General features: G+C 41.5%; 1 protein-coding gene across 4 annotated transcripts in view; it reads right to left on the reverse strand.

Annotated features, from left to right (window-relative positions):
• LOC126195209 (sodium-coupled monocarboxylate transporter 1-like) overlaps positions 1 to 15,477 on the reverse strand; it is a 299,461-nt gene that overhangs the window by 73,434 nt on the left and 210,550 nt on the right. For all 4 annotated transcript variants that reach the window (XM_049933729.1, XM_049933727.1, XM_049933728.1 and 1 more), the window contains exon 11: positions 5,336 to 5,525. In XM_049933729.1, the coding sequence (XP_049789686.1) occupies positions 5,336 to 5,525 (190 nt within the window). The remainder of the gene's footprint in view (positions 1 to 5,335; positions 5,526 to 15,477) is intronic.

A 15,477-nucleotide genomic window follows, 5' to 3' on the forward strand; every position in this document is an offset into this window, starting at 1 on the left:
ACCTAACCTGCTATTGGAAAAAGCCAATGAAGCACTAGCAGATGTTTACAAATGGTTTGCAGAGAACAGAGTAACTCTCAACATTAGGAAAACAAACAGCATGTACTTTAGAATAAACAAGAAATACAAGTCCATAAATTTAAAACTACACAACACTTCAATAACAGATGAAACCAACACTAAATTCCTAGGACTGTACATTGACAGCTAACTAAAACAGAATGTACATGTCATGATTATCTCAAAGAGGGTCTCCACAGCATGCTACATGCTTAGAGTTCTCGCATCAGCATGCGGTGACATCTGTGTAAGGTTAGCTTACTTTGGTTACGTGCATGCCATCCTTAGCTACAGAATAATCTTTTGGGTAAATAGTACCCAGAATCTACAAACAGTTTTCATATTACAGAAGAGAGCTGCAAGAATAATGACAAAATGCAATAAATGGGCTCACTGCAAAGAATTATTTAAAAACCTGGGCATTCTGACTGTTCCTTGTGAGTTTATTTTTCAGACCGTAATGCGTATGAGAAAAAATCTTGATAATTATAGTTTTTTAACATTATTCATGATTATAACACAAGGTTGAGTCATTGCCTCCATTTAGATAGAAAGAATAAGCTAAAAGCTCAGAACAGTCTCGAATATCGATGCATGATAATCGATAATAAGCTGCCACAGAATATAAAAGAATTTAGCAGTATGTATTCTTTTAAAAAAACTGTCAAACTATTTTTGCAAGAGAACGGTTTCTACACTTTGGACGAATATTTTAAATAAAAACCAGAGAATTGTTGGGAACACCTAGCATAAGTTATACCTGACATATTTTTTTCATTCATGTATTATGTATTTATGCCTATGTATTTATGTCTGCTAGTTCCATATTAACACATCTAGTATATTTATTTAAACAATATAAATTATCTTTTTTCATTTATGTAATATGTATGCAGGGCTTTGTATTTATGTATGATAGTTCTATATCAAAATACCTATGCTTATTAAACAATGTAAAATGGCATTTGTTAAGAAAATATTTAGGATGGATAAATAAACAAACAAAAATGCTTGGTATGCCTGACAATGTACTTTCAAGTTTATTACTTTGTTTGCCATATCACAGAATGTATATTTACAAAAAGTATGAGTGAGTTAGATTTAAAAAAAAAAAAATTAAGAGAGGGTGGATGATAAGTTGAAGTTTAAATAATGAAAAGGTATGAATTAGTGTAGGTCTTCAGTGAGTGAACGAGTAAGAAAAGTAAAAATAAATTGTTTTATAAAGTCAGTGAGTGTGAATGTGACTCAGGCCAAGAGTAGAAATTGTAATGCTAATTGTAAATGAAGAGTGAATGAGTTGTGAGCTGGTGCACCAGATAAATCAGATGTGTTTAATAAGTGGAGTTAACTTTAATGCTAGCAAGAAAATGAATGGGTGAGTGATGGCTTATCAGATTAACTAAACAAACACTGTTTTTGGCCTTGTTTCGTTATTTTATTATTAATGTTTCTGCACAACCTAGGTTTCGGGTTGTAAGCCCATTTTGAAATACACAAATGAGCTTACAACCTTAAACCTAGGTTGTACAATAACGTTAATAATAAAATTGTGACACAAGGCCAAAAGCAGTGTTTGTTTGGTTAATTTACAATATTTCACAAAGAACCCACAGTTGATTCAATTAAAATGCTTATTAGGTTGGTAAGAAACATAATAAATGATATGGCCCCTTGGAAAAATCCTATCCTCTTCCCAACAAACAGAACCAACTATGAGCATATAATTCCAATGCCACATGAGGACAAATTTCTTTGATGCATTTACACTATAACAAGTTCTGAGTACAACTGCATCTGCACAAAATGAAAAAGAGCAGGAAGGGCTGATGTTACGTGACTGTCTTCCCAAACTGTCTCGTAACTGGTGTGAAATCAAATCAGAAATTCAAATCAAACTAGAATAAATGAATCTCCACCAGTAAATGAAATATCTATCAGTACCAGTGGCTGCCAGTATTTAGATTATAATTTCCTATACTGAACTGCATGTAAACTAAATATGAAGCCTCTATGAAAACAAGTTACGCTTTGCTGCAGGCAAGGGGATGTGCCATGGGTCATAAGACTGGCAGAAACAGCCCCTAGCAGAAGTCACAGGTGGAATACTCACGCACATGCAAAGCATCATGCCAGGAGGTCAGATGGAACAGTGCTTTGAAACAAGGTGCCTTGGCACCAGACACCCCAAAGTCAAAATACACTTTGTATCTCCAAGCTGTGGGGGGGGGGGGGGGGAACCGGAGACTGTTTTTAACAAGCTGTATCTTGTCGGGGGATGTGAGTCTTAAAGCTGAGTCCCAGAAGAGCGACTACTGCACACGGAACTGCATGCAGAAAAGAATTTGTAGAAACACAGGGGCCAATGAGATAGCATCTTAGAAAGTGGAATGGAAACAGATAAGTTTGGGGTGCTTTTGAAAACCATTATGTACTGACACCATGCTGAGGTCTCACAGGACCCAATGTGTAATGAAATGTAAAAACAGCAAGCCTAAATAACTTAGAAATTGGAGTAAGAAAAATGGCTGTGCTTAAGATATCCACCCTTATTGGTCAGCGTATGAACATAGACAGAATGAGAGAGTAGGACACAGTTTTGGAGCACAAGTGTAACAAACTTTGCAACTGATTAACCTCCTGAAATGAGAGTAAGGGAGTGAGACCAGCATCTTTTAAAACAACATCTAACTGGCTAACAATCACAATATTATCATTCAGACAGTCAAAATTATGTCCGAGTCTTTCTTGTTGAAAATGCACTGCGGGAAGTTATCTCTCTGGCAAACTTCACAGGCAGACTTCTGATTTCAGCATCTCAACAGACTGGCTTCTCAGACAGGTGACTCCACGGGTGGACTTTACTTCGGAAATGAAAGGTACTGATCAAACTGAGTTAAACTTGGGTGCAGATGTAACTTGTTGGAACAGAGCCAGTGAGAGATTTTGCAGCTGCTTCAGCTACCGCTTGCAGATTATGAGCACAGTGTGATCCAGCCACAACAGTGAAGCTAAGCAAAATGTAGGGAAAGTTTAACCATTCAGTAATTTCCAAGCTCATCATTAAGATGTGTTTGCAGTTAGAGATTCAACATGCTATCAACTCCATGCATAGTTGCAAACTCATACCATTCAGTAGTGTCTTTTATCTTTACACACTAACCTTTGGTAATCATGGTACAGCTTACATGAATGTAATTGTTTTACTCCAGATATGAATTTATTTAAATCATATTACAGATCTCGTCTAGGTTTGCCAAGGAGTATAGATATCAATGCAGTCTCCAGAGATCCTCCGCCATGAGAAGAGAACAATTTTTGGGCTGTGCAGAGAGACTAGTGCGATCTGAGTCTTGGTCCAAGACAGTTGCATTTACTTATGTTGGCTAATAAAGTTTATGTAAATGTATCCATTGTATTCATTACTTATGGTAGTTGCAAATACTAGCCTGTACTACCATCTACCCACAAGCTTATTATTGTCAACAACTATTAAATCATTTCTTGTGGATTTTGTGTAATAAACTGAGTCATCTTAAATCCTGCTTTTATTTCTTAGTAGAATGAACTCCCTTTATAATTCTTTTGGTGGCTAATGTTTTACTTATGTCACATATACAGGGCCACATTAATATATTCAATTAAACCATTCAATATAAAGCACCTCCCACCAGCAACAGCTTACAAAATTTACTTACTAATTTAATAAACTGGAGATAACTCCACTATATAAACAAAAGCTCAGTGAAGCTGTTTTGCCCACTCATATAAGATAACTGGACAGGAAATTCTGGGGAGGAATATAATATTCAGGCTGGAAACTGAAAAGCAAGTAGCACTCGTCATGGGATGAGTTGCTTTGCCTGGAAGGAGGCTACAGCTGACTAAAAGTCAATTTCCCCCTCTAGAAGTGTAGAACGTGTGCAGAAATATACATAGATCCTTTCCATTTCCGTTTCTTGTGTTAGTATTATCAGCAATTCATACCTGTAAATATGGTTCTCGAGCGAGATGCCGAATGTCATTGTGAAATTTCCACAATATTCCATGGTGCAACAGACAGACTCTTCAGGTGCAGCTAACACACTGCTGAGGCTATGACCGAAGCCTTCTATTTATACCAATGTAAGGAGAAACTACACAGATGTCAATGTGCCAAATCTGGTGACCGATTGCACAGATGTGCTGATTGGTAGCGAGAGCTACGTTACGTGTCAGACAATGAACCGACAACTTCGATGCACATGCAGTGGCTGTCAACCATACTCAAGCAACGCAACTCACATCTGTATTCCATGTAGTGTTAACACACTTTTTAGGAAATAAACACCCGTAGTTGTTTCTTCTGATGTCATGGGGTAGATAGAGTGGAGAATCATTTTCTTGCTCTTCAATTTGCAGACCTTTGAAGGAGGGAAGTGCATGACCACACTCTGGCGATCTACTTTCCCCATGCTCCTGCACTCCACCTCCACTCTTCAACCCTGTTACATCCCCAGAACACAATTTATCCCTTGATATCGCTCTACTGCTGTTAGACGTGATACACATATTTCATATTTGTTCTTAACCCACTTAATTTTACAGTAAACAGTAATTTTATACCATTAAAACATAATTTTTAGTAATCAGCGATTTTCTCAATCCCTGCAAAAAGAAACCAATTACTTCTAGAGAAAAAATAAATAGGGCCCTTTTTTGTAGGAAATATAGTTTAATTTTATACACGGAAAATATTTTCCTAGAAGCTGCGGTTTTAGAGCCATGTAAGAAAAACAAAGAAGTGACACTAAAAGCCTGCACCCCCACGCTTACACCCCCACAGGTGGGGATTTTTCGTATGTTGCACATGGCACTCCGTCCTTTTACTGCACAAAAATTTGCGACTACACTATTTTATTAAAGTATTCGACATTTATTTTTCTCTTCATTGACTGGGTGCAGCAGGATAAAGGCTAAGCCCATTGAAGTTAATTACGGTGGCCTCTACCGTCGCAGAACATAATGGTGGAGCATCTCGACTTGCTGATACGTATTATCTGGACACTATCGGTGTCACAGCTGAGAGGGAGTTCAAAGAAGATAAAGAAGAATATTTGTAAGGGCAGACAAAGGTGAAAGACGACTAGGATATGCAAAATAATGTATGAACAACGTAAGATGTAGCAGGTGTATAGAGATGAAACAAAAATTAGTGGATAGGAAGAGATGGAGGACGTGATCAGATAAGTTGGAAGACTCATAACTTTGAAATGTAAACTTATAACAGCTATACCTGGAGAACTGCTGAGCCCATCTTCTCGACGACGAAGACGAGTGCAGTGCAGAGGACACCCATCGCCACCACAACACCCTTCATCAGCAGGTCTGTCTGGCGCTCTGACAGCCGCCGCGATGGGAAGAAAGCCTTCCAGAAGTCTTCCAGCACCACGGCCGACATCGAATTGAGTGCTGTCGACAACGAGCTGCAACAATCAATAGGTGAACAGGTGTTAAAATAGTGACTAAAATTCTTCTGGGTATTATGCCACGTCATTGCTAAAAACTAACAACAATAATAAACTAAAACCGACGTTTCGGTCTAATTGCAACGGCCTTCCTCAGGGCACGACTGGTTTTGCATGGGGATAGGTGCTTCTATTCATTACAGACTATCGACGTCTGACGTCACTGTTGTAAAACTTTTAACTGGCCCTCTAATATGATTGGCTAGTCATGACGTAAGGGAAGATGGAAGGAAAGAGGCTATTCGTGGATGTCCATGTCGTCAACGATTGGTAGCTGTCCGCCAATCAGGGTTCGGCTTCTGGTAGGCAAGTTTTCCTCCTGGTGTGCGCGGAAGTGGACTGACGTCTGACAGTTGCTCTACAGCTGTTTGTGCAGATAACGTCTGTGTCCCGTGTAGCTTCTGCCCCGCGTCAGCTCGCGGCCCGATGGACTGGGATGGCCGGCAGCCAGGACGCCGGGAGTTTGTAACCATCTTCTCCGTTGATGTTGCCAGGCTGCTTAATAATTTCGATCGCCTCCCGTATTTTGCGCTCTCGCATCCACGATTCTTTCGCCAGTACTCGGGCTTCCGTCCACAGTCACGGTGGTGTTCTGCTATCACCGATTTATTATGTTGTTGTAATCGTACATAGCGTTCGTGTTCTGCTACTCGTAAGCTGGCAGGTCTACCTGTTTCTCCTATGTAAGCACCTCTGCGCACACACACACACACACACACACACACACACACACACACTGTAGTTCGTAAACACCTGCAGTGTTAAGATTGCTGACTACATCCTTGGTTGAACCTATCATTTCGTGGATCCTATGACTGCTTCGAAAAATCGGGCAGTTAACGTATGCGGAACAGAATACTTTTGAGCTGGGTGGTGATGGCTCTCCACGTGCAGGTACCGATTAATGTGTGTTGGTTTCCGGTACACTTTGTGTCCCAGTTTACTTTCGGCAGCTCTGTATACTTCCACACCCAGAAATGGCAAGGTACCATTGTTTTCAGTGTCATTTGTGAACTTTATATTTTTGTGCAGGCTATTTAAGTGCTAGAGGAAGTTTCAAACCGATTTTTCGAAGTAGTCACAGGATCCACGAAATGGTAGGTTCCACCAAGGATGTAGTCAACAATCTTAACACTGCAGGTGTTTACGACTACGGTGTGTGTGCAGAGATGCCTACATAGGAGAAACAGGGAGACCTGCCAGCTTACGAGTAGCAGAACACGAACGCTATGTACGATTACAACAATATAATAAATCGGTGATAGCACAACACCACCGTGACTGTGGACAACCTATCAGGTTCCAGGAAGCCCGAGTACTGGCGAAAGAATCGTGGATGCGAGAACGCAAAATACGGGAGGCGATCGAAATTATTAAGCAGCCTGACAACATCAACGGAGAAGATGGTTACAAACTCCCGGCGTCCTGGCTGCCGGCCATCCCAGTCCAACGGGCCGCGAGCGGTCGCGGGGCAGAAGCTAGACGGGACACTGACGTTATCTGCACAAACAGCTGTAGAGCAACTGTCAGACGTCAGTCCACTTCCGCGCACACCAGGAGGAAAACTTGCCTACCAGAAGCCGAACGCTGATTGGCGAACAGCTACCAATCGTTGACGACATGGACATCCACGAATAGCCTCTTTCCTTCCACCTTCCCTTACGTCATGACTAGCCAATCATATTAGAGGGCCAGTTAAAAGTTTTACAACAGTGACGTCAGACATCGATAGTCTGTAATAAATAGAAGCACCAATCCCCATGCAAAACCAGTCGTGCCCTGAGGAAGGCCGTCGCAATTCGGCCGAAACGTTGGTTTTAGTTTATTATTGTTGTTAGTTTTTAGCAATGACGCGGCATAATACCCAGAAGAATTTTAATCACTGACACCGGCCGCGGAAGCCTACGTTCTTATATCAGATGTTAAAATGGTTCATATCGTGAGAAGCGTACGCTATCTGGTCAAAAGTATCCGGACACCCACACATAACGTGGAATTGACGACTAGATGTCACCAAATGTGGATCCGACAGCAAAAAAAGGGGGTGAGGAGTATTGCGTAGTCTAGAGAAGCAATAACAGCAGAATGGGCCAGCCAGGAGAACTAAGTGACTTCGAACACGGACTTGTCTATGGATGTCCCATGTGAAGCTGCCGAAGCCGACTGTTGGTGATCTGATTCTGAAGTGAAAATGTGAACGAACAACTACAGCTAAACCGTGACCATGCAGACCTAATGCACTGACGAACAGGGACCATTGAGCATTGTGAAAGGTGATTGTACAAAATCGTATGGAAACAGCAGAAGGAATGACCTGTCAGATCCAATGTGCTACCATTAGTTCATCTAGCACAATGACTGCGGGTAGGAAATTAAAAAGAATAGGGAGTTAAAAAGAAAAGGGCTGCAATAGTCGCACAGTTAATCATAACCAACATTTCTGTAATCTGTGCCAAATGACACTTGAGGTGGTTTAAGGGAGTGATGCCACTGGACTGGAAAGAGTTATAAAGTACGCTATACCGAGTGCCAATCTGATGGAAAGGTTTGGGTTTGGCATATGTCTGGAAAACTTAGTCTACAATCAAGTGTAGTGACAACAGTGAAGTATGGAGGAGGTGGTATTATGAAACTATCTGGCAGATGAAAAGAGTATGCCGGAACGGGACTCGAAACTTTGACCTTTGCCTTTCACAGGAAAGTGCTGTACCGAGTGAGCTATCCAAGCACGACTCATGACCTGCCCTCACAGCTTTGCTTCCGCCAGAACCTCATCTCATACCTTCCACACATCACTGAAGTTGTCTCGCATACATTGCCGGAGTTTGAAAGGAAGAAGACGAGGTACTGGCAACAGTAAAGCTGTGCGGCCTGATCGTGAATCTTGCTTGGATGGCTCAGTAGGTAGAGTACTTGCCTGCGAAAGACAAAATCCCCAGGTTCAAGCCCTGGTCCACCACACAGTTGTAATTAATCTGTCAAGGAAGTGTCAAATCCGTGCACACTTTGTTGCAGAGTGAAACTTCGTTGTACAGGGGTGTTGCAGTTGGTAGTGTTTTTAATGGTTAGGGTATGGTCCCCTTGTTTCTCTTTAGAAACCGCAAAATCCGGAATGATACGAATACATTTTACAGCATTGAGTACTGCATGCGTGATGAACATTTGCATCAACATGACGAAGCACCCTGCCATAAAGCAATATCTGTGAGACAATGTTTCATGCACAATAACATTTCTACAATGGACTGACCTGCTCAGGAACATCTCTGGAATGAGTTACAACATCGACTTCGCTCCGGACACCAGCGTCCACCTTCTCTGATTTTCGCTGTTGGACTGCCGTTGCTTCACAAGACATTCAGAAATCTCACTGAAAGTATTCTCAGCAGATTTCAAATTGTCAGAAAGACGAAGGGTGAACACACCCCACATTAATGTCCACTAACAGATGTCCGTATACCTTTGACAGAATAATGTATGTTAAAAATTATCACCCTGCACCACTTTCTGTCCTCGTGAAATCACACTTAAACTCACTCCTGTTCATCTAATGTTATTTTCGTACATTTTTGGTTTTAAATATTCTCGTCGATAAAAAACAACAACCAGTTAACTCCGGCGATTGAAGAGAGCAGAAACCTTTGCTTTGTGTTTGTTCTTCTGATAATGCTTCACGCTCACTAGACATCGGCTGACGAGATGTGTGACAAGTATAAGTAGCTTGTAACCGCCATCCTCTTACCTTATTTTGTGGCGATTAATTCGTGGTGATCGGACTTGGTTGGGAAATGGTTAACAGAGAGAACACAATTCATTGGAAAAGGAGTCTGACCATGTTGCCTAATACGAAAACGTTACTCTTTTCTTTATGATTATTGAAGTTCCACAAAATTTTAGGTGGAAAAATGTTGCTTTGAAAGGCTGACTTCACAGATGATTTTACTTCGTTTACTGATTTTTTGCAAGTAACACTTAGCAATAATGCTAGACCCAACCGTCCTCGTATTAACGGTTCAATGTATTCCAGTTTCACACTGAAATTTGCCATTGCTACATTGCTTTTTCAAATTAATCTTTTACTTTATAACTTTTGCCAGCAGCCTTTTTATAACTGTTCATATAATAATATTTTCCATCAACGAAGGTTACTGACAAAGAGCGAAGATACTGTTTCGTTCACTGGTTTCATAGGTAACTACGCGCACCTTCCGCGAATAAACCGAATCATTACCCACTATGATCTTAACAGATGTAATACGTCCAAACACATAATTCATCACTTTAGCAAACCGTTCAAATGATTTTGGTGCAGTGCAACTATATGCGAACGTTCCGCATGAAACCCGAACAACGACTATTTATGCACATTCTGGTGTGTGGCTGGTAGAGTTTGTGCATTGTTGAACGTAACAGCAAGACAATGTCCCTGCCGACGAAAGATTCGCTCAGCTCAGAAAGTTGCAAAGAATCAGAAATGTGTAGGGGTATGATTTACTACGTCATACGCCTATCGATAACAGTACCGCTTACAAGCTGCATCTTGCTGGAAAACCAGTACTACCTTTCATTGACAGTAGTTTGATGTAATACTGAGCAAATAATTTGACTACCAGAAACAGCATACCATAGCGAAGCGAGAAGTGGAAGTTAAGGCCGGTTCTTGAAACTCTGTAAGTAGGCTTTCTCAGGATAGTTTAAGTCAATCTCAAGCGTCTGCCAGTTAAGTTTCTCCAGATCTCCTTGATACTCTTTCACGGCTCCAGCAAACCTGTGAGTATACCTGCCGCCATTCTCTGTGTACGTTAGCCCCATTTGGTACGCATCACACACACTTTAGCATCATTCTAAGATGGGTGTGACGAGTGTTCTGTAACCTTTCCTTTGCAGACTAACTGCGCGTTTCCGTAGTATTGTACCAATGAACCGAAGCCCGCCACTTGCTTTACTTACGACTGAATGTTTATGATCGTTCCATCTTATATCACTACAACTGTTACTCCAAGACATTTGTATAAGTTGACCGAGTCCAGTTGTGACTCGTAAACATGGTACTTACAGGACAATAACTTTTTTCCTTTGGTGATGTACACAATGTTATATTTATGAATAATTAAAGCACGTTTCCAATCTTCGCACCAGTATCAAATCTTATCAAGATCCGACTGAATATTAACATGAACAGTAAGGGTTCAAGCGCACTTCCCTGGGGCACATACGAAACTACTTCTATATCTGTCGATGAACCATTATGGACGTAAGTAGCGGGACTGAGCCAGTTCTGCAACAAAAGCCAAATTGTTCTCCTTATATAAACAAACCGGCCACTCGCCGTACCTTGTCTCAAGTAAACAAATGGCTCATTTGTGCTCATTTTTTGTTTACTGACGGGCTATAACTCATTATAATTACAATTAATGATCCACCACAGTTAATATAATTACAATAAATTATGATCAAAATGGCGGCAGAGTAGTGCTGGTTGGTTGGTTGGTTGATTGATTTGGAGGAGGGGACCAAACAGCGATGTCATCGGTCCCACCGGATAGGGAAGGACAGGGAAGAAAGCCGGTTATCGTAAAGACGGCAATTTATTAGCCAAAATTGATGTCTCCCTCGCCCCCCCTCCTCTGTGGTACAGTATGATCTTATTTGTCGAATCCGCAACACCACCCCTGTTAGAGTGCCCAGCATCCTGAGAGGGGACTGGGGTGTCTGTCTCGCTCGAGCAACCGCAGCAGCAGTACCATAAATGCAGGTGATATTCGTAAATTTCAAGCACAGTATTGCATCCAGTGGTATCTACGTCATTTTCAGGAATTACTGGCAGAGTATTGCAGCCAGTGTTATTTTTTTGGAAAATGTGACAATGGTTTTGGGGTAATGTTAGTGATTTTTTGAAGAAGACCCTTATAAATACAGGTTTCATAGCTGTTTTACTGATTTTGCCTCACTTTTTAAGAAGATAACCATAAATGCGTGTTTCGTGGCAATTTTACAAATTTTTTAAGAAGACGCGCATGAATACAGGCCTTGGGATAATTTTACCGATTTGTCAAGAATACGCACATAAATACTGGACTGTGAATGTTTAAAAATTTAGCTATTAGTGTATGACGTCACTATCACGTCCTCTAGGAATATAAGATTATATTGGACTTGTAAAACTAACGGCGGCAACGCTTCTACAGACAATGGTGTATGCATCGCTAATATCCAGCACTTGCGCCGCTACCACCAGGATAATAATAAGAGAGAGAGGTATGCACTTTATTTAAGAACAGACAAAACTGTAGCCTGCGTACTCCGAACAGTGTATTTCTAACTCACCGCAAACACGCTGTTTTTCCGGTAGTCACGTATGTCTTCGCAGCATCTCCTGCTCTAGCGCACTCAGGTGTTGATATCACGACAGCTGCCTATTCCCTTCTGCGGATGACACGCCGTCACGGCGAAAGACAGCCAGCAGCAGCTCCACAAGGAATGCCATAAGCAATATCCTCTCAACTCCCCGGACGCACAGGGCTGCAGTAACTGGGCAGAGGGTCATCGTGTAACCAGCCGGAGCCTTCAACCGCCGGCGACGCACCGGCTGCTAACACTCATGTGGAATCCTTTACAAAACTTATTCGACAATGTACTTCCATTTTATCGATGTGCAGTCTGATCGAAAGTATCCGGACACTTACTAACCGACATTAATATGAGATCTACTGGTCATATCGCATGCTGTATTTAAAAAGAAAAAAAAAAGTGACAGACAGTTTTGAAATTAATGCACGGTATTTGCTACGTGCTGCAAGTGCTTCATCTTTTATCCCCTGAAATATTGTAACCAATACCCTCTAGGGATCAACGGTAACATTTTAACATTGCTTGATGTGAAACTTCCTGGCAGATTAAAACTGTGTGCCGGACCGAGTCTCAAACTCGGGACCTTTGCCTTTCGCGGGCAAGTGCTCTACCAAGTGAGCTACCCAAGCACGACTCACGCCCCGTCCTCACAGCTTTAATTCCGCCAGTACCTCGTCTCTCACCTTCCAAACTTCACAGAAGCTCTTCTGCGAACCTTGCAGAACTAGCACTCCTGGAAGAAAGGGTATTGCGGAGACATGGCTTAGCCACAGACTGGGGGATATTTCTAGAATGAAATTTTCACTATACAGCGGAGTGTGCGCTGGTATGAAACTTCCTGGCAGATTAAAACTGTGTGTCGAACCGAGACTTGAACTCAGGACCTTTGCCTTCTCAGGAGAACTTCTATGAAATTTGGAAGGCAGGAGACGAGGTACTGGCGGAATTAAAGCTGTGAGGACGGGGCGTGAGTCGTGCTTGGGTAGCTCAGTTGGAGAGCACTTACCCACGAAAGGCAAAGGTCCCGAGTTCGAGTCTCGGTCCGGCACACAGTTTTAATCTGCCAGGAAGTTTCATATCAGCGCACACTCCGCTGTAGAGTGAAAATTTCATTCTAGATTGCTTAATGTGTTTCAACTTCTAAATAAACAGAAAAGAAGACAAAACAACACTTCGAAGTTACAGCAGACACACAGAAAAATAGATTGCCATACGTCACGTCTGTCCACTCCTCCTCTCAAAGGCTATAGCTTTTAATGAATTTCTTGTTAATGGTGAGAATAGTTGCAGAGTGGATTAATGGTTTCCCCAGAGCTATCTTATAATTTATAAATGCATAAGTTTGTGAGTGTGTATGTTACTGTTTTTGTTACTCTTTCACGCTGAAACGACTGGACGGATTTGGATGAAATCTGGAATGGAGATAGCTTATTCCAGAATTTACACATGGGCTACCTTAGATATTTCTGCCTGTCGAACGGGTGGTGATGTAAAAGAAGTGTAGCCTATGACATGCGAATATTTGATTCAAACAGTTTTTAAGAAGAAGAGTACTTAGAGGCTTGTAACAAACTTTAACCATATTATCAAACCTTTACGAAACTTTTTCTCGCTGGAAACCCCCACAAAATGATGAAAAGGGAAACAGTTTATCGCTTACTACATTTCCGCTGTTCATGTAGTAAAATTTCCGCAAGAAGCATGACGATTAATTTATCACTTCTTCACTACTAACTGTACTCATGACGGATTTTGTGGACAATATTCACATATACCATTAAATGTTCCAGCAAAATTATATCATTGTACGACACATAATTATGAAAATACGACGTTATAAACTGAGATGCGTGAAAATCTGCCGCATCGTGTATGATGTTTAAATTTATTACTTCTTTACTATTAACTATTCGCAACACATCTTGCGGACTGTATCCACATATGCAGATGAATATACGTACAAAAATATGTCATAATGCGACACATAGTTCAGCAGATATGACGTCGAATACTGAGATGCCTGAAAAACAGCCGCATCATGCATGACGACTTAATTTATTACTTCAGTAATACTAACTCTGTTCACAACACATTTCGTTGACAGTAGCAGGATATATATTCGCAAAATTATATCACTATACGACATATAGTTCAGGAGACACGACGTCATAATGAAATATGGGTACAAATACGTGTGAAATATGTTACGTATATATGAAATCTATTTGTTATGTGCGTACCTGGGCAAAGCCATGGGCAAAAAGTTCTTCCTAAACCCTTGGAACGATTTCAACGAAATCTGTATTGGTTATGATCTGGAAAAGAAATACTTTGGGGGTAAGAACCACCAGCCTTTTATTGGGGTGGAAGTTATAATGTGTAGAGAGCAGGGGGTTAGGAGGAGGTGGACAGACAGGGGGGGAAGGAAGAGGTGGAGGCAGGTAGGGTGGTGGAGGAGATGGTCTAGGAGAGGGGAGCGACGGAGGAGCTGGGAAGAGGGGGGGACAGGTGATCAGAGAGAGGGGGCAGATGGAGATGGACAGAGGGGGCGGGGGAGGAGATGGTCAGAGAAAAGGAGAAAGAGGGGATGGACAAATAGAAGATTGGAATAAATACTGACCAAAGCTTTTTTTTTCAGATAACTAACCACGAGTAACGCTGTGGGGCACTGCTAGTGATCAAGTAAGCTATGCTGCTACATCAAAATCATAATGGAACAGTAATGGATCTATCCATCTATTTATGCACACTACGTTACATTACATTCAGAGTCAACCATCAGTTCCTGCAAATTTTTGTGGCAGTTAATGTTGCCAGCGATGGATAACTGGCCCTATTTAGATGTAATATTTACGTTCATTTACCGTGAAGTCAACAGCCGGTCTCTCCACCGAACCCCCCCCCCCCCCCCAAACAGGACTTCCGCCGGCCGTTGTGGCCGAGCGGTTCTAGGCGCTTCAGTCTGGAACCGCGCGACCGCTACGGTCGCAGGTTCGAATCCTGCCTCGGGCATGGATGTGTGTGATGTCCTTAGGTTCTAGGGGACTGATGACCATAGATGTTAAGTCCCATAGTGCTCAGAGCCATTTGAACCAGGACTTCCTGCAGTTCGTTACTATCTTCTTATAGACAAATGCATCATCCTACATCCACACCTACACAAATACCATACAAGCCGCTGTACAGAACATAGGTTACAGCGTATTGGTATTATCGCTTTTCTTTTCTGTATGTTTCTGACATAATGATCTGGAAAAAACAAGAAAAAAGTCACGGCATAAAATTCTAACGTGTATAGAACTATAAGGACACATTTTGCACACGAACTTTAAGAATTTGAAATTTCTGTGAAATAAAAACATAGGAACTGTGACACCTACCGCCAGGGTAATGAGTATCCAACAGAAGCGTTTGATCGGTTTTCCCTTGCTGATTAAACGTATTTTGTATAACCCGTCCCCACAACGTTGGAAAGAAAAATGTTATTTCGTTGTGGAGGCAAACCTAGCTTTCACTGTGTTGCACTGAAAATATCTAGATACAGCGGAAAATATGGACG

The sequence above is a fragment of the Schistocerca nitens genome, chromosome 7 (assembly GCF_023898315.1).
Source record: "Schistocerca nitens isolate TAMUIC-IGC-003100 chromosome 7, iqSchNite1.1, whole genome shotgun sequence".
Lineage (NCBI taxonomy): Eukaryota > Metazoa > Arthropoda > Insecta > Orthoptera > Acrididae > Schistocerca > Schistocerca nitens.